General features: G+C 44.9%; 1 protein-coding gene across 1 annotated transcript in view; it reads left to right on the forward strand.

Moving 5' to 3' along the window:
• Positions 1 to 17,556: 17,556 nt before the first annotated feature.
• CCDC170 (coiled-coil domain containing 170) overlaps positions 17,557 to 21,312 on the forward strand; it is a 90,152-nt gene continuing 86,396 nt past the window's right edge. Inside the window, exon 1 of the mRNA XM_004460380.5 lies at positions 17,557 to 18,546. Within this exon, the coding sequence (XP_004460437.2) occupies positions 18,433 to 18,546 (114 nt within the window). The 5' untranslated portion in view covers positions 17,557 to 18,432. The remainder of the gene's footprint in view (positions 18,547 to 21,312) is intronic.

Raw genomic sequence — 21,312 nt, forward strand, 5'->3', positions numbered from 1 at the left:
ACTTTCAACTCTGCTTGAGTATAATGCAAAGTTTAGGCACAAGGGGGAGATACTTTAGCACAGTAAAGTGATGAGGGATTTCAGCAATAGAAATACGCAGAATATAATTAACATTTTTGGCTGTGCACATTCTCGTAGTTTCAACCTTAAAATCATTGCGCTAGAGCTAGGATTCTGGCTTCTACCACAGTACCACACAAAAAGGTCACAGAAAAGAAAATCGTGTCCTTATTCATTTGCTAGATTTATTTTTATGTGTTTATAATTCTTGCAAGAGAGTATCACGGTACTTTAAAACATAAAAGAATACCCTAAAGTGGGTGAATTTGAAAATAAAATAAAATATTCGGAAAAGGTAGAAAAAAAGAAATGAAATTTTGTTAACAAGACAGAAAAGTCACACTAGAAAAAACTTTCTAAGAAAATAAAAATGACTGCTTTCCACTCAATATTTGCTTGGACATTGCACACAAGAAACTAAAGGAAAGAAACAATACTATATATTTCCTTAATTTGATAATTGTAGTATAGAAAATTAATTTTTTCATGATTAAGAAGATTTAAAGGAACTCATATTTTAGTTCTGTCGTACATTCTAGAAGATACAAGTTGGGCTTACATGCCTCTAACTCAGGAATTCTTACACTGGGGTCCAAAAGACCCACAGAATGAATTCAGGTGGCTTTTAGACACGGATGGGAAAACTTTCCATCTTTGTTTAATAGAAATTTAGCATTTCCTTCCTTTCTGAATATGGGCCACAAATTTCAACAGTATTTGTAGTAACTTTGCCTCTATCACCAGCAGAAATCACATATCTAGTTATATTTCATTCCTGTTATTTTAACTACCTTGAAAAATAGTTTCCTCACTACCTCAAAATTATAAGTCACACCCATCCAATCTTATGTCATGTTCTAGTAAATAAGCATATACAGTATATTACTTTATTATAAATTTCTCCTTTTAATGTTTTGATAGCTATTTCTATGTAAAATTTCATCTTTATAATTTAAGGCATTTGACACTTTTTGGTGAAGGGGTCCATTGCACAAAAACAGTTAAGAGCTCTTGTTCTTATTTTTTTCCTCCATGTCCCTCAATTTTCCTTTATTTCTTTTACAAAGTTGGTAAAAGTATTGGTTGGGTTTGTTTCTACTTTGTTCTCTTTTTTATTGAGACAAGGAAGAGACACAATGTATTTTTTCTTCCCATCTTGATCCCTACTTTTGTAGGGATCAAATCCTCTTTTGTCCAGCTTGATGCCTTCAAGGAGTCCTGAAAAGAAATAAAAGATTTCACATGTATACATGAATTGTGTCATCCTTAACCTAATCATTAAGAGATATTTAAAAACCAAAATGGATGAAACAGTATTTGGATTTTTTTTTAACATTTAAAGTTGTTATCATAAATAATTGAAAGATTCTAAAAATGAGAGATCCAAAAGAGCTGTTTAAAATGTAAGAAGCAACATTCACAAAAATTTCTTTCAAGTATGTTCTCAATTTTTGCAATAGTTATTGCCATCAGTCAGTAACTGATGCATTATAATCAGAATAGATGCCATTTATGGTATCAGGTACCATGCTAAGTGCTTCACTTATAATGTGGCATGAGATTCTCATAAAAATCCAAGAGGCAAATATTTTTATTCCTTTAGATACACAAGGAAACTGAGTCTCAGAGACTTCAAGTAGCTGGCACATGCCACCTGGCTAGTCAATGACAGAATTTTAAGTCAGACCTGTCGAACTCCAATATTCAAGTTATGGCTTTGTATGCTAGTGAGATCATACAATATTTGGCCTTTTGCATCTGGCTTATTTTACTCAACATGATGTCTTGATGTGATTGTATGTATCAGGACTTCGTTCCTTTTTATGGCTGAATAATATTCCATTGTGTGTCTATACCACATATTGTGTATTCATTCATCAGTTGATGGATACCTGGGTTGCTTCCATCTCTTTGCAATTGTGAATAACACTGCTATAAACATCAGTGTGCAAAAATCTGTTTGATATTTCAATTCTTTTGACTCTTTCGGGTATATCCTGAGAAATGGAATTGCCAGGTCATATGGTAATGCTATACTAAACTTTTTGAGATACTGCCAAGCTGTCTTCTACAGCAGCTGCAGCATTTTACATTTCAAGCAATGGAATGAGTGTTCCTATTTCTTTACATCCTCTCCAACACTTGTAAATTTCCCTTTTTTTTTTTTTTTAATACAGGCGTACCTCGGAGATATTTCAGGTTCAGTTCTAGACCACTGTAATAAAGTGAATATTGCAATAAAATAAGTCATGAAATTTTGGTTCTCCAGTGTACATAAAAGTCATGTTTACACTATACTACACAGTCTATTAAGTGTGCAATAACATTATGCCTAAATAAAAACGTACAGACCTTGATTAAAAGATACTTTATTGCTAAAAACTTCTACGCATCATCTGAGCCTTTAGTGAGTGGTAATCTTTTAACTGGTGGAGGGTCTTGCCTGGATGTTGATGACTTGCTGACTGTCCCGAAGTTGCTGATGGCTGGGGTGGCTATGGCCATTTCTTAAAGCAAGATGACAATGAAGTTTGCCCCATCGACTCCCCCTTTCATGAAAGATTTCTCTGTAGCATACAGTACTGTTTGATAGCAATTTACCCACAGTAGAACTTCCCTCAAAACTGAAGTCAAGCCTCTCAAACCTTCCTGCTGCTTTATCAACTAAGGTTTTGTAATATTTTAAATCCTTTGTTGTCTTTTGAACAATATTTACAGCATCTTTACCAGGAATTTATTCCATCTCAAGAAACCGCTTTCTGGGCTCATCCGTAAGAAACAACTCTTTATCTGTTAATGTTTTATTAAGAGGTTGCAGCACTTAAGCCACATCTTCAGCTTCCCCTTCTAATTCTAGATCTCTTGCTAGTTCCACCATATAAAAATGAAAAAGTTTGAAACATTGTAAGAATTACCAGAATGTGACACAGAGACCAAAGTGGACACATGCTGTTGGAAAAATAGTGCTGATAGACTTGCTCAAAGCAGGGTTGCCAAAAACCTTCAAATAAAAAAAAAAGCAATATCTTTGAAGTAAAATAAAATAAATGAATTTATTCCTGTAGTAGCCATTCTAGTATGATATCTCATTGTGGTTTTGATTTGCATTTTCCTCATGGCTAATGATTTTGCACATCCTTTCATGCAAATTTTTTTTTTAACCATTTTGTGTGTTTTCTTTAGTGAAATCTCTATTCAGATCTTTTGCCCATTTTTAAATTGAGTTGTCTTTTTGTTAAGTTGAAGGATTTCTTTATATATTCTGGCTATTAAACCTTCATTGGACATTTGATTTCCAAATATTTTCTCCCATTGTGTAAGTTGTTGTGGTTCCAAGTCTAAATAAATTAATCTGAAAAAAAATTTTTTTTTTAAAGATTTATTTATTTATTTAATTCCCCCCCCTCCCCCGGTTGTCTGTTCTCTGTGTCCATTTGCTGCATCTTGTTTCTTTGTCTGCTTCTGTTGTTGTCAGCAGCATGGGAAGTGTGGGCGGCGCAATTCCTGGGCAGGTGGCACTTTCTTTCGCGCTGGGCGGCTCTCCTTACGGGGCGCACTCCTTGTGTGTGGGGCTCCCCTACGTGGGGACACCCCTGCGTGGCAGGGCATTCCTTGCGCACATCAGCACTGCCCATGGGCCAGCTCCACACGGGTCAAGGAGGCCCAGGGTTTGAACCTTGGGCCTCCCATGTGGTAGGCGGACCTATCCATCGGGCCAATGTAAGCGGAACACAGAGAAAGAGAGCTGCCATTTCCACCCTGCCATGTGAGAAAGGCCTCAGTATCACCTACTGCTTCAGAAGGGAGAGCGCAGAGGCTGGAATCAGCAGAGCAGCTCAAAGCCAAAGAGACGAGGCCTGGGAAGAGAAGAGCCATAAGCCTGATGGCCCATTGCTGAGCTCGGGGAGAGGGTGAGCCTGGAGGAGAAGGCAGAGATCTGCACCATTTTGCCTTGCCATGTGGCAGGAGTCCAGGATCTGCCAGCAGCCGACCTTCGGTGAGACAGCATCTCTGATGGTGCCTTGATTTGGACATTTTCATAGCTTCAGAACTGTAAGATTTTACCCTAGTAAATTCTCATTATAAAAGCCAACCCATTTCTGCTATTTTTGCATTGGCAGCCTTTCACAAACTACAACAATATGTTTCTAACATTCTCAAAATCCTGCAGGATCCCATGTACATCTTCTTTTTTTTAAACTTTGGCTTTCTTCTTTTTAAACACGATACATTGGTAGTTAACGTCCTGATAGCTGCTATAACAGATAAACCCCCAAAGCTCTGTCGCTTAACAGAATAGAATTTATTCATGCAAACTACAGCCGTTAGAGATACATGTATGGGAAACGTTGGGGGACATTGGGGACCAGGCTGGTGGAGGGACTGTCACCTTGAACATGTAGCTTCTGAAGCCATTCTGCAATCAAACGTCCAGCCGGAAGACAAGGGAAGAGAGAGTCACACTGGACGTTTTTAGAGGCCCGACCTGGAAGTGGCAAATTTTCACTTATGCCCACAGGCCGGAGGCCACATTTCAAAGCCTCCTCTGACAAAGGTTTGTCGAGCAGCTAACCGGTTCCTACCACACAAACGATCCTGATGCAAACACTGGAAAGCAGAAGCCTCTGGATTTGTCGTTTTTTGCCTTTGGTGGAAGTAGCCTGCATGTACCTCCGTGTTTTCGTGTCTTCGGGTGAGAACTGATGTATAAGACCTGATGCGGAGAGCTTTGTTTACAAATACGTACGAGTTGACCACCCCTGAAGCATGCTGTGCTGGCCCTAGGAAAATTCTTGGTGTTTTTTTTTTTTTCTTCTCATTTTATCTTTCATCATTCTGGCAAGACTCACCACCCCAGTGCAGTCCTTCCCACCATCAGGTATCGTTTCAACTCCAGCCATTACTTAGCATCTTTGGAATATGTCTCTGCGACAAATTATGTTTATGGCTGTGCTTTGTGTTTTTTCTCTTTTTCAAGTTGCCTAGATTTTATTACCTGTCATCAACCTGCAGGCCTTTGAGGATCGAGTGAAATTCCTTTCCTCTCTTCCTGACCCCCTGCTACCTTCTCCTCGGCGCTCTGTGTCCAGCGGGTATTAGGAGATTGTGACTGGGTCATCAAATGAAATAAAGGCAGGCTGCCCCCTGAACTCTCATGATCACAAGTTTAGGAACCGCTTGCAGAGTCCCGTGTCCTCGGGAAACCTGAGGCATTCATTTCTTTTAAGAACGATAGCTGGTTGCTTAGCTTCCTGTGGCTTAGTTTCTCTTCCTTTTTTTATGAGGAAGTTTTATAGACAGTAAATTTATGGCCACTGATGCAAGCCTGTAAATAGGACATTTTAATCGCAGTCAAATCTGTGAGTCAGCAGAAGATAAAATCTCTTTCCAAAAATTAGACTTATTTATTTTTATAAAGTTGCTGAGATGAATAGATGAGGATCTCTTTACACATACATAATAATAATCTCTTTCTCCCCTGCCCCACCCCCCATATATATACATTTGGCTGAACCTCAATTGTTAGTATAATCTAACCTGGTCTGAATCATAAAAATCATCGAAATGTTTTTGATGCCCTTGTGAAAACCCCGTCCGAGGTCACAGCCAACCCAGAGAGAATGGTGCACAACTCTTGATGACTCCTTACTAACAAGAATTATTTGTTGCTTTTAGAAAGGAAGTTGGCACAATTTTAAAAGAACTCCAAAGCCGCCTAAAACGGGTTCAGAAACATCCCACACTCCCTCAGGCAAAGCTATAAGATTTTCCAAAATAATAAAGACATTTTTAAAGATCCCCCCAAAAGCTGGGGTTTGCTTGCTTTAGAAACCGCGTTTGCTTTTGAAGTGGATCTTTGTTTGGAAAATGTTCCCCCCACACCCCTTTTTTGAAAGAGCCCTCAAAAGGCATCCTTTTTTTTTTTTTAATTTTTAATTAAAAAAATAAATCTCTATCTTAGAGTAAACCCCCCCTAACCTGCCTTGGGCTTAGCTTCCTGGTCTCTGGGACCCATGAGGTTAGGTCCAGTGAATTGGACAGCGTCCGACCTGGGAGGAAAGTCCTTTGGGCGGCCTTCGGGGCCACAGGGTTTAAGCCTGACTTGTCTGCCCATTGAGGGTGGAATCGTGAGCGTTCAAAATCCGGAAGCCTCTTTGTTCATTTAGATGAGCAACAGAGCTATCCAGAGCACACGAGATCAGCGCTGGAGGTTCACTCACTTCCCTGATCTCCTGTTGTGGAACAAGCCTTCTTGTGACTGCTGTAGTTTCCCTTTACCTGTGCTAATGTATTCAGTTTAATTAGGGCCCTGTCTTGGCTTGAGAGTGTGTATCTTCACAAGGTGTTTGCCCATCTCCGCTTTGGTTTAACCACAAGAGCCCAGCTGGCTTCTCAGTTCTTGGGAGCAAGGTACCACTTTGTTGCTTCCCGTTACTGTCCACAACCCCCTTTTAAAAGTCTTCCTTCCCCAAAATAAAGAAAACGCTTTGAAAATTTGTTCTTATAAGCTGAAGAGTTAAAAAATAGTTTAAACCTCTGATCTTCCAAAGTTCTGAGGACAGGCATACCTTGGAGATACTGCAGGTTCGGTTCCAGACCGCTGCGATAAAGTAAGTCACGAGTTTTTGGGTTTCCCAGTGCATATAAAATTATGTTTACGCTATGCTGTAGTCTGTTAACTGTGTAATGGCATTATGTCTGAAAACACAGTGGACATATTTTAATTAAAACACACAGGTGCAGGACATTATATATCCTGCCATAACCCACTGAATGGACTGGGAGAGTGTAAACTACAATGTAAACTAAAATCCAGGCTGTGTAGCAGTGCTCCAAAATGTACTCATCAAATGCAATGAATGTGCCACACTAAGAAAGAAGTTGTTGATGTGGGAGCAGTGGGGGGTATGGGGAGTGGGGTATATGGGCACCTCTTATATTTTTTAAAGTAAGGTTTTGTGTGAGCTATGTATCTTTAAAAAAAAGATAATAAAAGAATGAAAGAAAAAAAAAAACTAACCTTGCATTCCTGGGATAAACCACACTTGGTCATGATATATTATTCTTTGAATATATTGTTGGATTCTATATACTAAAAAATTTGTAAACTTTCTATGTTCACAAGAAATGTGCCCTGTAGTTTTATTTTCTTGTAATGTTTTTTTTTTTTCATTTTAAAATAAAAGCAAGGTAATGCTGGCCTAGAAATTTCCTTCTGTGTACTGCATTAGCAGCATGCCACAATTTTTGATATGTTGTATTTTCATATTCAGTTCCAACTATCTTATAATCATCCTTCCCAATCCTCCTTTGACTAATGGGTTATTTAGAAGTGTGTTAATTTGTTTCCGAATATTTATAGATTTTCGGGAAAAAAAAAGCAAAACAAAAGAACAGACTTTATTGGTGAGAAACGGTAACCGTCCACTGAGCCTTTGCGAATCGTAAACTTTGTGCTGGGAAGCCTTGCCGCCAGGTGGCTGTTGACTGATCAGGGTGGTGGTTGCTGAAGGTTGGGGTCACTGGCAATTTCCTAAAGTAAGACAATGAGGTTTGCTGTTTCTTAGCTGGATCTCCTGGATGACTTGATGCAGCTCTTGCATCAGCACTTGCTGCTTCGCCTTGCACTTTTACGTTATGGCAACGGCTTCTAAACCCCATGGACTAACCTTTGCTAGTTTCTAGACTTTTCTTCTGTAGCTTCGTCACCTCCCTCAGCCTTCCTAGAACTGGAGAGTGTTAGGGCTCTGCTCTGGATTCGGCTTTGGCTTAAGGGGCTGTTAGGGCTGGTGTGCTCTTCAGTCCAGAGCACTCAAACTTTCTCCCCATCAGCGGTAAGGTCCTTCCCTCCCTTATCCTCTGCTGTTCCCTGGAGCAGCGCTTTCAGTTTCCCTCGAGAACGTTTCCTTAGCATTCACAACTGGGCTAACTGGAGCAAGAGGGGAACTTCTGGCCTGTCTCCACTTTTGACATGAAGGTTTCGACTAAACTTAATCATTTCTAGTTTTTGATTTAAAGTGAGATATGCAGCTCTTATTTCTGGGCGAACACTTGGAGGCCATTGCAGGGTCATTCATTGGCCTAATTTCAATATTCTTGTGTCTCAGGGAACAGGGAGGCCCAAGGAGAGGGAGAGAGATTGGAGGTGGGGGGCATAGCTGATGGGTGGAGCTGGCAGAACCCACACATTCATCGAGTCACATATGGGCACAGTTAGTGATGCTCCCAAAGAAGGACATTATATATCCTGCTATAACCCACTGAATGGACTGATTCTGTAATTCACAGAGTACAGATCACCATGACAGATGCAATAATAATGAAAAAGTTTGCAGTTTGCAAGAATTATCAAAATGTGCCACACAGACACCAGTGCTTTGGTGAGCACGTGCTGTTGGAAAAAGGGTGCCAGTAAACTTAGTTGAAGTAGGCTTGCCCAGACCTTCAATGTGTAAAAAAAGGAATACCTGCCAAGCACAAGAAAGCAAAGTGCTATACAACAAGGTGTGCCTGTATTTTTATGTTTTTTTTTTAAAGATTTATTTTATTTATTTATCTCCCCTTCCCCCCCATTGTCTGCTCTCTGTGTCCATTTGCTGTGTGTTCTTCTGCATCTGCTTGCATTATTTGGTGACACTGGGAAATTGTGTCTCTTTCTTGTTGCCTCCTCTTGCTGTGTCAGCTCTCTGTGTGTGCAGCACCACTCCTGGGCGGGCTGCGCTTTTTTCACATGGGGCGGATCTCCTCGTGGGGCGCACTCCTTGAGCTTGGGGCACCCCTACACCGGGGACATCCCTGCGTGGCACAGCACTCCTTGCGTGTGGCAGCACTGCGTGTGGGCCAGCTCATCACATGGGCCAGGAGGCCCTGGGGATCAAACCCTGAACCCTCCATATGGTAGGTGGATGCTCTGTCAGTTGAGCCATGTCCGCTTCCCTGTATTTTTACAATGTAAAGATATGTACCAATCAGCACACCCATCAGAAAACCAGTTCCGTATTTAAAAGCACAAGTTGCTTTAAATACTGTTCAGTTATCATACTTATTCCTTCTTTGTAGATGATGATCTGTCTAACCATCTCTCACAGCAGATGGTCTAGCTAACGTAGAAGACACTTCACTTCCATCAGTTGAAAAAGATCTCATAATAGTGTACAAATTACCCATCTTCCAAATCAACAGAAGTATGATAAAAATATAAAGAGGTGGCAGACTTGGCCCAGTGGTTAGGGCGCCCGCCTACCACATGGGAGGTCAGCGGTTCAAACCTCAGGCCTCCTTGACCCATGAAGAGCTGGCCCACAAGCAGTGCTCATGCACACAAGGAGTGCCGTGCCACGCAGGGGTGTCTCCCGTGTAGAGGAGCCCCACGAGCAAGGAGTGCGCCCTGTAAGGAGAGCCGCCCAGCGCGAAAGAAAGTGCAGCCTGCCCAGGAATGGTGCCGCCCACACGGAGAGTTGACACAGCAAGATGACGCAACAAAAAGAAACAAATTCCCGTGCCGCTGACAACAACCGAAGCGGACAAAGAAGACGCAGCAAATAGACACAGAGAATAGACAACCAGGGTGGGGGGAAGAAGGGGAGAGAAATAAATAAATAAATAAATCTTTAAAAATATATATATATATTTATATATATAAAAAGAAATTTCAAACTTAAAAAAAAAATGCCTCTGCAGTGGTTGGTGTCCCCCGGGTGGTAGTGGCCTTGTGCAGTGTACAACCTGACCCACCCTATGTTGCAGGCTGACCTCTAGCACAAGCTGTGCAGGGGAAACATGGCAGGCAGAGTGGGTGGGTCCAGCTTTAGAGAAATAGAGAGGACAACCCACTTGAGAAGCCTGTACTGTCACTTACGCGGCATGAATGCAAGCAAGCTCTCCCCGCCCAGACTTTAGTTTTTATATCTGAGATGCTAACTTGAAGAACAAAAGTATAACCTATGCAAATTAGGAAAAAACAGGTATATGACAGGTTTTGTTGTTTTTTTTAAGATTTATTTTTATTTGTTTCTCTTCCCTTCCCCCCCTCCCCTGCTCCCCCATCCCAGTTGTCTGCTCTCTGTGTCCATTTGCTGTGTGTTCTTCTGTCTGCTTTTATCTTGTCGGCGGCACTAGGAATCTGTGTCTCTTTTTGGTGCGTCATCTGGCTGTGTCAGCTCTCCGTGTGTGTGGCACCATTCCTGGGCAGGCTGCACTTTCTTTCGCGCTGGGCGGCTCTCCTTACGGGGCACACTCCTTGAGAGTGGGGCTCCCCTACGCCGGGGACACCCCTGCGTGGCAGGGCACTCCTTGCACGCATCAGTACTGCGCATGGGCCAGCTCATCACATGGGTCAAGGAGGCCCGGGGTTTGAACCATGGACCTCCCATGTGGTAGGCGGACGCTCTATCCATTGAGCCAAGTCTGCTTCCCTGACAGGTTATTTAAAGGTGAAGACATCCCCTCTTTCTGTATAAAGGGTGGGCCTTCACTGAAAGTTTTAGAACCGGGGAATGTACCTGATCTGATCTGGGCTTTAGGAAAAGGATTCTGGCGTTGGTTTGAAGGTGGGCTAGAAGCAGATTGTCGAACAATCCCTGATTTTAAAAATCCCTAAGACTTACTCCAAGGCAGTGGTAGCAAGAAGTGAGAAAGGAGCGACAGCCAGAGGAGTCCCTTCTAAGGTGGAGGTTTGTAGTTGAAGATCTTGGTGCCTTTTCCATTTTAGCCATCTTCACGCGTGCAGCTCGGTGCCCTTCATTACTGATACAATGTTGTGCTATTATTACTACCTTCCGTCACCCACACTTTTTCACCCCCCTCCCCCAAACGGAAACTCTGCACCCATTAAGCAGTAACTCTCCATTTCCCAGCCCTGGACCCTGGTGACCTCTAAGTCAGGGGTTCTGAACCTTTTCTGTTCCACGGGCCACTTTGCCGGTCAGGCAAAAACCATGGACCCCTTACTAAGTCCACACTACACTGTGTGTATTTAATAAATACATCACACCCGCACCAACACATCCCCACGAGAAGCATGTTTTTTGAATTTCAATTCAAGCTCACAGACCCCTTGTGAAGAACCCCTGATCTAATCTAATTTCTGTCTCCAAATTTGCTTATTCTAGGTATTTCATATAAGTGCAGTCATATGATATTTGTCCTTTTGTGTCTGGATTAGATAGTCAACGTTATCTTTTCAGGGTCACCCATGTTGCAGCATGCATCAGACCTTCATTCCTATTGACAGCTGAATCATTGTCCCTTGTAAGGATGTGCCACCTTTTGTTTGCCCAGTCACCTGTCAGTGGGCACTTGAGTTGTTTCCATCTTTTGGCTCTTGTCAGTAATGCTGCTCTGAACATTAGTGGGCAAGTATCAGAGTCCCTGCTTTCAATTCTTTGGGGTAGATACCCAAGAGTGGGCTTGCTGGGTCACCTGGTAATTCTGTGTTTAACCTCTTCGGTGCCCTTCCCTAACCCCCTTTCTTTCTGTGAGCACCTGCTGCTAAGGGCTCCACCCCTCTCTTCTCCCAGTGACTGACAGACAGGGGGTGCCTCAAACAGGGACTAACTCGGTGGAGACAATCCATGTCCAGAGCCCCTGCAAGATCAGGTGAGACCATCTCCTTGGGTAGCATGTTTCCTTACCTGTCCTGCTTCAACCCCTTATCCTGAGCACCTCCTCAATACACCACGTCCTAGAGAATCCCTGACTCAAGCTCTTCTAGGGGAACATTTTGGGAATATAATTAGCTGGGAGGGGATGGAGGAGAGAGGAAACTAAGGCAGCCCCTGGGGCTCTGGCTTCACCCTAGACTTTCCAAAAGCCTCCTGCTTGGTTGATCCTTTTCCTATAATGGGACACATGGCGAGGGGCTCCTTCTGGCCATTTGCCAAAAAGTATTCTCTCCCACGGGTATAGAAAATTATTAATGGGAAACAGGTGTAGCTTAACTGATAGAGCGTCTATCTACCATATGGAGGGTCCAGGGTTCGATCCCCAGGCCCTCCTGATCCGTGTGGTGAGCTGGCCCACGTGCAGTGCTGCCGTGCACAAGGAGTGCCGTGCCATGCAGGGGTGCCCCCGAACAGGGGTGACCCACATGCAAGGAGTGCACCCCACAAGGAGAGTCATCCCGTGTGAAAAAAGCACAGCCCTCCCAGGTGTGGCGCCGCCCACACACAGAGCTGACACAGCAAGATGACACAACAAAAAAGAGACTTAGTTTCCCAGTGCCACTGGATAATGCAAGCGGATGCAGAAGAACACACAGTGAATGGACACAGAGAGCAGACAACGGGGGGGGGGCGGGAGGGGGGGTGCGGAGAAAGAAATAGAATAAATCTTAAAAAAACCAAAGAAAATTATTAATGATTGCCCAATTAATCCCTCCAAGTTTTCTCTAAAATATTAAGCTATTTTACATTTTACAGCTGAAAGATTGTTTCAGTAAGGCCGTGAAGGATAGTATTATGTACTGCAAACATTTTGAAGAAATGCAGGGTAAAATGGAATTTAAATGTATTGCAGTTATAGCCAATGACAGATTATATGTGTCCAGAAAATAGATGCATTGCGGATGTTTTTCAGAAACTTAAATCTACCCAGCTAAACTATTTATTTTTTATTTTTTTAGATTTTATTTTAATTATTTATTTCTCTCCCCTTCCCCCCCGCCCCGCCCCCATCCCGGTTGTCTGTTCTCTGTGTCTATCTGCTGCGTCTTGTTTCTTTGTTCGCTTCTGTTTGTTGTCAGCAGCACGGGAATCTGTGTTCCTTTTTGTTGCGTCATCTTGCTGTGTCAGCTCTCCATGTGTGCTGCACCATTCCTGGGCAGGCTGCACTTTCTTTCGCGCTGGGCGACTCTCCTTACGGGGCGCACTCCTTGCGCGTGGGGCTCCCCTACACGGGGGACACCCCTGCGTGGCACGGCACTCCTTGCGCGCATCAGCACTGCACATGGCCAGCTCCACACGGGTCAAAGAGGCCCGGAGTTCGAACCGCGGACCTCCCATGTGGTAGACAGACGCCCTAACCACTGGGCCAAGTCCACCACCTCCAGCTAAACTATTTTTAAATGTACCTTACGTGTTTGATAAGAAGGTTTTTGCTTTTAAGAAGAAAAATCTGTAATTTTTCTTACCTTGGTTATTTCCCATAAAGTGACCTCTCAATGGTTGTGTAACTTCAGCATACATCATAAAGATAAAATGGATCACATATATTTTAGGTGGAAACAATCACATGTATGGGGAAAAGAGCGAAAGAAAAATGGGTGTTAAAATTAAGTGAAATGCAAATGTGTGAAGCACTCTGGTAGCAACATTGATAAACTGTTTTATGACTAGTTGTGTGTTGCCATAGAACAAGTAAGGGACAGGGGAATTATTTTAGGATGAATTGATAAAACTAAACTCATTGGTAAAGAAAGGCTCAAAGCAATCTACGGAAGGTCTGAGATGGCTGTAAAGACCTTTGAGTGTTTTGGTGTGTCTGATACCAGTGGAAGATGCTCGTGTTTTACGTTTTGCCAGGGATTCTTGCGTTAGGTGACTGAAGCTGTTTTTAGTCTCTGACAACATTTCCTTCAGTTATTTAGGAAAATATTTACATTAAGCACTGTCTTTTAGAGAATTCTTAGACAGCTAAAATGTCATAGGAATGGTTTCAAGGACAAGCTTTCAAACATAAGACAAAAGCCCCAACTTGATAAAGTTATTGTATTACAAATGTTCCTATGAGAATTACGGATATTTTATAAAACAAATCAACGGGCAAAGCCAGAATAATACAATTATGAAAGCTTCGGAATAAAAGCCACAGATCAGAAAGGTGGCTCCTCATCACCTCCCAAAGCTACTTACGAGGTGATCTCAGCATGTCTGTGTTATCAATATATTTCTGCATAAAATTTAATTCTGTAGAATAAGCTGCATAGTCTGGATTGTGCTGAATGTACCTGAGCCTTCCTGTCCCAAGCTGCAAGGTATCTGGTGATTTCTCCTATCAGAATCTAAGATTAAATTCATCCAAACTGGGAACCGGATTTGGCTCAACTGATAGAGCATCTGCCTGCCACATGGGAGGTCCAGGGTTCAAACCCAGGGCCTCCTGACCTATGTGGTGAGCTGACCCACGGGCAGTGCTGATGCACACAAGGAGTGCCATGCCATGCAGGGGTGTACCCTGCATAGCGGAGGCCCATGCGCAAGGAGTGCACCCCTCGAGGAGAGCCACCCTGTGTAAAAAAAGCACAGGCCTGCCCAGGAGTGGTGCTACACATACGGAGAGCTGATGCAGCAAGATGATGCAACAAAAAGAGACACAGATTCCCGGTGCCAGTGACAAGAATGCAAGTGGGTGCAGAAGAACACACAGTGATGGGCCACAGAGAGCAGACAATGGGAGGGGAGGGGAGGGAAGAGAAGGGGAGAGAAGAAGAGAAAAATTAAGAAAAAAAAAAAGAAATAAAAAAAAATTGGGGAAGCGGACTTGGCCCAATGGATAGGGCGTCCGTCTACCACATGGGAGGTCCGTGGTTCAAACCCCAGGCCTCCTTGACCCATGTGGAGCTGGCCCATGCGCAGTGCTGATGTGCACAAAGAGTGCCCTGCTATGCAGGGGTGTCCCCCGCGTAGGGGAGCCCCACGCGCAAGGAGTGCGCCCCCTAAGGAGAGCTGCCCAGCGCGAAAGAAAGTGCAGCTTGCCCAGGAATGGCGCCGCACACATGGAGAGCTGACAGGATGACGCAACAAAAAGAAACACAGATTCCCGGTGCCGCTGATAAGGATAGAAGCAGTCACAGAAGAACACACAGCAAATGGACACAGAGAGAGGACAACTGGTGGGAGAGGGGAGAGAAATAAGAATGAATAAAGAAATCTTAATTAAAAAAAATTTTGCCCCAAACTGCGCTCTCTTTGCTTCTGTCCCCTGGTTTGTCTCCCTGCTGCCTGTTCCGGCCTCCCTGGACTTCCGGCCGGGCAGCTAAGCCCTCACTCTGCTTGGCTACACCTCCACATGTTTCCACTCTTTCCCATCACCACTTCCCTTTCTCTCACCCCAGCTCTCACCTGGCCTGGTATGGCACCTGCCTGAGGGCCTCATCTTTATGTCCCTCCAACACTGCCACCTCCTGCTGCCCTGTTAGGATCCTTGGGGTGAGCGTTCATAAAGTTATTCTTAAAAACTTGACCAGCTTAGAATTTCCCATACAACACGGTCCCATCTCAGCCTGTTCCTAATCTAATTAGGGACATTATTATCCCTTTTCAATAAAGAAGCAGTTGCAGGATGAACACAAGGTCACACAGCTGGCAGCTTCCTGTCTCGTTATTTTAAAGACAAATGGAAGTCTGCGCCAAGGTTTTATGGGTCATAGTCTATTGTCCCCTCTGCAGAGTTTCGTGAGGAAACTGCTCGTTGTCCCTGAACTGGAATGTGCTTTGTGTGCTTTACTTTCCCTCTTGCTTCACTGCCATTATCCCCACAATTCCCCATACTTGCAGCCCAGAATGTTCTTCTACCATCTTCCCAGCGGGTCCAAATTCTGGTCTACCTCAAGCCCACCCCCAGGCTTCAGAGTGCCCCCCACCCCGACCGGGGACTCGTCATCGGAGGTTGCCTTCAAGTCAATTGGCCCCTGCCTTGATAGCCCAGAACGTTCTACGGCACCTGAGCAGGGCCAGGTGAAGCACTTCTCCTGCTCCCACGTGCTACAAAAGCACCCTGCTTTACACTAACTAATGTTGGAGACTGAGGAATCTATCGTTTGCTTTCATGAACAGGAGGTATAGGGTTAACTGGAGTGACCAGAAGTTAGACTTCATGACAAAGACTTCTAAAACAATCCATGTAGGTCCAATGGGGGGGGGGGGGGTAGGAGGGAGGAAGGGGGGCTCTCTCAGGCTGGTTTTCTTTGAGAACCTTGAGTTTCCATCAACTTTTGTTTTTCTCCTCGCAGCATCGGTTCACTGGTAATTTAGCAAGTCTGTGATCCCACTGCAAAAAAAAAACCCAAAACTGCAACTTGGAAACATGTGGATCCCAAAATGTACAATTAATAGAGATTTCAGGAAGCCTTAGATTCAATTATGGACTTTTTTTTTTATGTCCCCACAAGTGGGAGCTTTAAGATGATTCTGGAAGGCACACCTGGCAATATCACTGTAAAATAAAAAACCATTGTCAAGGCCAAGAGCTCCTCAGAGACAATGAGGTGTGTAGGAGGATTGGATGGAATCCAAGAAACCTCCCTGATTTCATTTACGTTTCGAGCAGCACAAGGAGTCTCCAAGGGCTTTAACTTGAGGGAAATGCAGGTTCCGTTTTCAGGTTCTGCTACTAAGTCGTGGGACCTTAGGCAGGTTACTTACTTTCTCTGTACTTTATTTTATGGTCTGGGTTTGAGCCTTATTCTGTCATTGTTATGGTTAATTTTTTGTGTCAGTTTGGCTACATATGTGTCATTTGTTTGGTGAAATATTGGCCTAGTTGTGACTGTGGAAGTATTTGGTAATGGGATGAGCATCTACAATCAGTAGACCTTAAGTAAAGGAGATGACGCTCTACCATGTGGGTGGGCATCACCCAATCAGTTGAAAGTCTTAAAAGCAAGCATGGGAGGAGCAGCTGTGGCCTATTGGTTGAACACCTGCCTCCCATATACGAGGTCCTGGGTTCAATCCCTCATAATGCCTTAAAAAAAAAAGCAACCACAGAAGTTTCCAGGGTCAGAGGAATTTCTTTTTTTACATTTATTTTTTATTTTTTAAAAAGATACTTAGATTACATAAAATGTTACACACACACACACAAAATAAGGGATTTTCATTTGCCCCACTCCCCACCCCTCCCACTTTTCCCACATTAACAACTTCTTTCATTAGTGTGGTACATCCATTGCAATTGAAGAACACATTTGGAGCATTGCCACACAGCATGGATTACAGTTTACACTTTCTCCCATTCCATTCTGTAAGTTATGGCAGGATACATAATGGCCTGTATCTGTCATTGCACTGTCATTCAGGACAATTCAAAGTCCTGAAAATGCCCCCATATCACACCTCTTTTTCCCTCTCCCTGCCATCAGCACCTCCAGTGGCCACTGTCTCCACATCAATGATACAATTTCTTCCATTGCTAGGGTCACAATAAGTCTATAGTAGAATACCAGTAAGTCCGCTCTAGTCCATATTTTATTCCCCAACCGTGAGGACTCTGGAAAGGTGATGCTCACTCCCCCTCTAATTGAGAAGGGGTCTCAGAGGAATTTCTGCTTCAAGACATCAACAACTCCAGCCTGCCAGCTCCCCCTAAGGAACTTGTACTCAGGACTTCAACATCTCCAGTCTCACCTTTCCGGGAGTTTCCAGTCTGTTGTCTGCACTATGGAGTTGGGACTTGCCAGTCCCCACGTTGCACAAGCCAGTTCCTTGTAATAAACCTCTCTGTGTTCCATCAAAGAACACAGCAGCGCCTTAAACCAAGAGCAGGACCCTTCTGAGCGTGGGGCCCTGGCCAAGGACACAGATTGTGCGCACGGGTTGCGGCTCTGAAGCTCGCAGAAGCGGCTGATTGCATGCAGTGGAACAAGCGCTCGTCCAGCCTTGTCAACACGCGCCTACTTTTCGAGCGCCCCGCACAACTAACGTTGGCCACTCACTGTCACTCTTCCGCGACCTAAGGAGCAGATCTGGAATTGCGCTCCCTGGAGTCCCACCTTGAGGCCAAACCTCCCGGACCGGCCTCTACGCGGCTGGTCGTGGTCCGGAGGAGACCCTCGAGAGCACGCGGGTCCAGCCCGCGCCCCAAGGTCCGTCTCGGTGGCAGAGGCGGCCCAGCAGTCCCGCTGGGTCGCAGCTCCGGAGTCTCAGGGAGCGCCACGGCCTCCAGGGCCCTCCCGCCCCTCCGGTGAGGACGCGTTGCCCAGGAGACGGCGCCAGGCAGCGCGCGGCCAGATCCCAGCTCCCAGCCCGGCTCCCGCGAACCGCCCGCCTCGCCTTCTCCACGCAGAGCTGGCCCTCGGCGCCAGACCCGGCTCCCCGCGTCCGGCCCGGCTCCCCGCGCCCAGCCACTTCCCGCGCCCAGCCCGGCTCCCCGCGCCCAGCCCGGCTCCCCGCACCCAGCCCGGCTCCCCGCGCCCAGCCACTCCCCTCGCCCAGCCCGGCTCCCAGCGCCCAGCCGCTCTCCGCGCCCAACCCGGTTCCCCGCGCCCAGCCGCTCCCCGCGCCCAACCCAGTTCTCCGCGCCCAGCCGCTCCCCGCGCCCGGCTCGGCTTCCTGCGGCCAGCCCGGTTCCCGGCGCCCAACCACTCCCCGCGCCCAGCCGCTCCCCGCACCCAGCCCGGCTTCCGGGGCCCAGCCCGGGAGGGCTCCGGCCGGCATGAGCAGGGACGGCGGGGGCTCCTCCGGCTCCTCCCCGGGCTCCTCCGGCCTCTCCAGGCTCTTCGACGGGACCCACGACGCCGCCCTCGGCGCCTGCCGGCCGGCGCCCGAGGTACGGTCCCAGCGCGGGCCGCGGGCGGGAAGGGGGCCGCTGCGCCCGGGCCAGGGGCCGACCACCTCCAGGGCGGGCGCCTTGTTTGTCCTGCGAGAAGCAAACTTCTCCTTCTGATCGGGTGGGTAGCTTAGAGCAGAGACGTCCCCTGCCTGAGCGGCGGGCTGCAACGGCCAGCCGCCGGTGGCCTTGCGGAAAGGACAGGCAGCGAAGGAGTTTGCGACGAGTGTCTGAATTTCAAGGGCGCTGGGCTGCCTCTCTGACCAGTTAAACTGGTTACATGGGAAAGACAGAGCGCCGGGCTCCTGCAGCGTCGCTGCCTGCCTCCTCTCCAAGGGGCAGATAGTTCCTTCTCGTGACTTCCTGTCCTTAGCATCTCCTGCACATCTGATATGGCAGGATGGATGCCAGCCCTGAACAAGGGGGCTGGACTTTCCCAGGCGAATCTCCCCAGCAACCTTAACAACTCAGTGGTCTTGAGATCCATTTAGTCATTTCCTCCCAGCAGTCATTTTGGCACTGGGGACGTTCAGGTCTCAGCTACGCTGCGCGCGCGCACGCACACACTCGGCTTGAGTTAAGCATCCACCCCTGGACTTGGTATCAGGGCCCCCTTGATCCCCTTCCCCACCTGAGGTAGCGTGTGGGAGGTGCCCATTGCCAGGGACAGCGGCATTGTGTTCAGCTGAACTAACCTGGGGTGTCCCCACGGCTGCTGTGACTGACCATATAAATCCCCCCAGGGACCCTGTAAGATTCAAAACATGAACTGGATTCTCTATCACCGTACAGGGATTCTTCTGATATCCCGCAGCTTTGGGTGTTGCCTTATGTCTGACCCAATAGTGCCTAGGCCCACCCATATTTCTATTTCTCTGATTCCTTTTTTTCTTTCCTTTGTAAATAGACTTTTTTAGGCATTTTTTTTTTGTATTTTTTTGATGATTCAGAAAATTTGTATTTTCAGCTTTCCATGTTTGTTAAACATTAGTCCCACCTTGTGCAAATAATACTAATTTTTCTTCCATTTGACATTAACATTTTATGCCCATTTGGTGTCCTTATGAACTAAGGAATGTTATGCTATACATAAAAACGTAGTATTTTTTAATTCTTTATATTGTTTTGGTAAACCATTTGAAAGTAAACCACATACCATGACCTTTTATCCTTCAATAGCCTCCTAAGGCTTGAATGTAACTAAACGTACCCAAAATACAGTGATCAAATTCAGGAACTTAACATTGTCACAATAATACACATTTAATTTTATACTCGGTTTTACTCAATATTATATTCAAATTTTGTCAGTTGTCAATTATGCCATTAATTGCAAAATAAATCTCGTTCCAGGATCATGCATTGTATTTCCATATGTTGTTTGGTCTTTAAATCTGGAAGTGATCCTCAGCCTTTCTTGTCTTTGATGAGACTTTCCTTCTGAAGAGTCCAGTTGATTGATTTTGAGTGGATTTGTCTGGTCGGCCTTTGCCAGTAGTTTTTTTTGCAGGAATACTGTAAAAATGATGTTGGGTCTCAGGTTTCACATTGGGATGGTGTCAGTTTGTCCCACTGGTGGCATCACTGGGTTTCCCCACTGCTGATGTAACCTTACCCCTTAGCAGTAAATAATCATATTTATTATCTAATTAATTCAGATGGACATTTTAAGGAGAAATTGCCTATGTAAAGTAGAATTTTCACCAAGACCAAGATTTTAATTGGGCTGAAAAGCTAAATTTTAATGAGAACAAAAGTAGAAGCAAGAAGCAGCAGCAACAATGAATATTTTGGCTTTCAAAGCACTTCCTCTGATGGATCTTATAAGCTACATAGTTAGAGCAGAAATCTCCCATTGTATAGACAAGGCACTGGCTTGTACAATCAGCCAGTGATGGAACCAGTGCTTAAATACCTTTCTTTTGTGAGTTTGGTATTTTTCCTGCCCACACCATATGGCAGTGTGGTGTCTCTGAAAAACAGATGAAACTAAAAAGAATGATTGTGCACAACCTCCTGAAGAAGTAGAAAAGTGCAGGCACTGAAGCTGTTAGCTTTGGAATTGGGACTGGGTTCAATTAGGCCACTTATTACCCATGATATCTCGGGCACAATTAAGATTCTTCATCTGAAATATGGGATCATATTGCCATCACATAGTGCAGTTTTGAGATTTTAACAGCGTATGTATATCTATCTATCCATCTATCTGTCTATCTACCCACCCAACAGAATGTCTGACAGACGTTAGCTGTTATTATTCTTTTTAACTTTTGGAATTCACCTTCTTGTCAATACCACTACCACCCACCATCACCCTTGTTTTCATTTCTTTTGGATAAAGTGTGATAAAAACAAGTAATTCTGTGTTTGACTTAATGAACCAAATGTACTGCTAAACTCTTCTCAAATTGGGTTTACCTATGATCAAATCTGCAATCCAATCATAGTGTAGAGCTTTGCTAGGCTAGAAAAATGTGACTAGTAATAAGACCATTATTTTGTGAATTGCAATGGAGCAGCCCAAGCATGGGAGAGGGACGATGTGGTTAGGAGAAATGTATAAATACAGTTTTGAGCAGAGTGATGTAACTTTGGCCTGCATTTGAAATAAGTTATGGGAGCTAAAAAATGTTGCTGAATTGTGAAGGAATATCACCAGCAAGCCAAAAGCTATGGTAATAGTTAAATGGAAAGTGCTTGAGCCCAAAAGGAAGGAAGTGCTGGAAGCCCTGAACCAAAATTTATAGCTCCAGTAGATATCAT

Source organism: Dasypus novemcinctus, chromosome 28, assembly GCF_030445035.2.
Source record: "Dasypus novemcinctus isolate mDasNov1 chromosome 28, mDasNov1.1.hap2, whole genome shotgun sequence".
Taxonomy (NCBI): domain Eukaryota; kingdom Metazoa; phylum Chordata; class Mammalia; order Cingulata; family Dasypodidae; genus Dasypus; species Dasypus novemcinctus.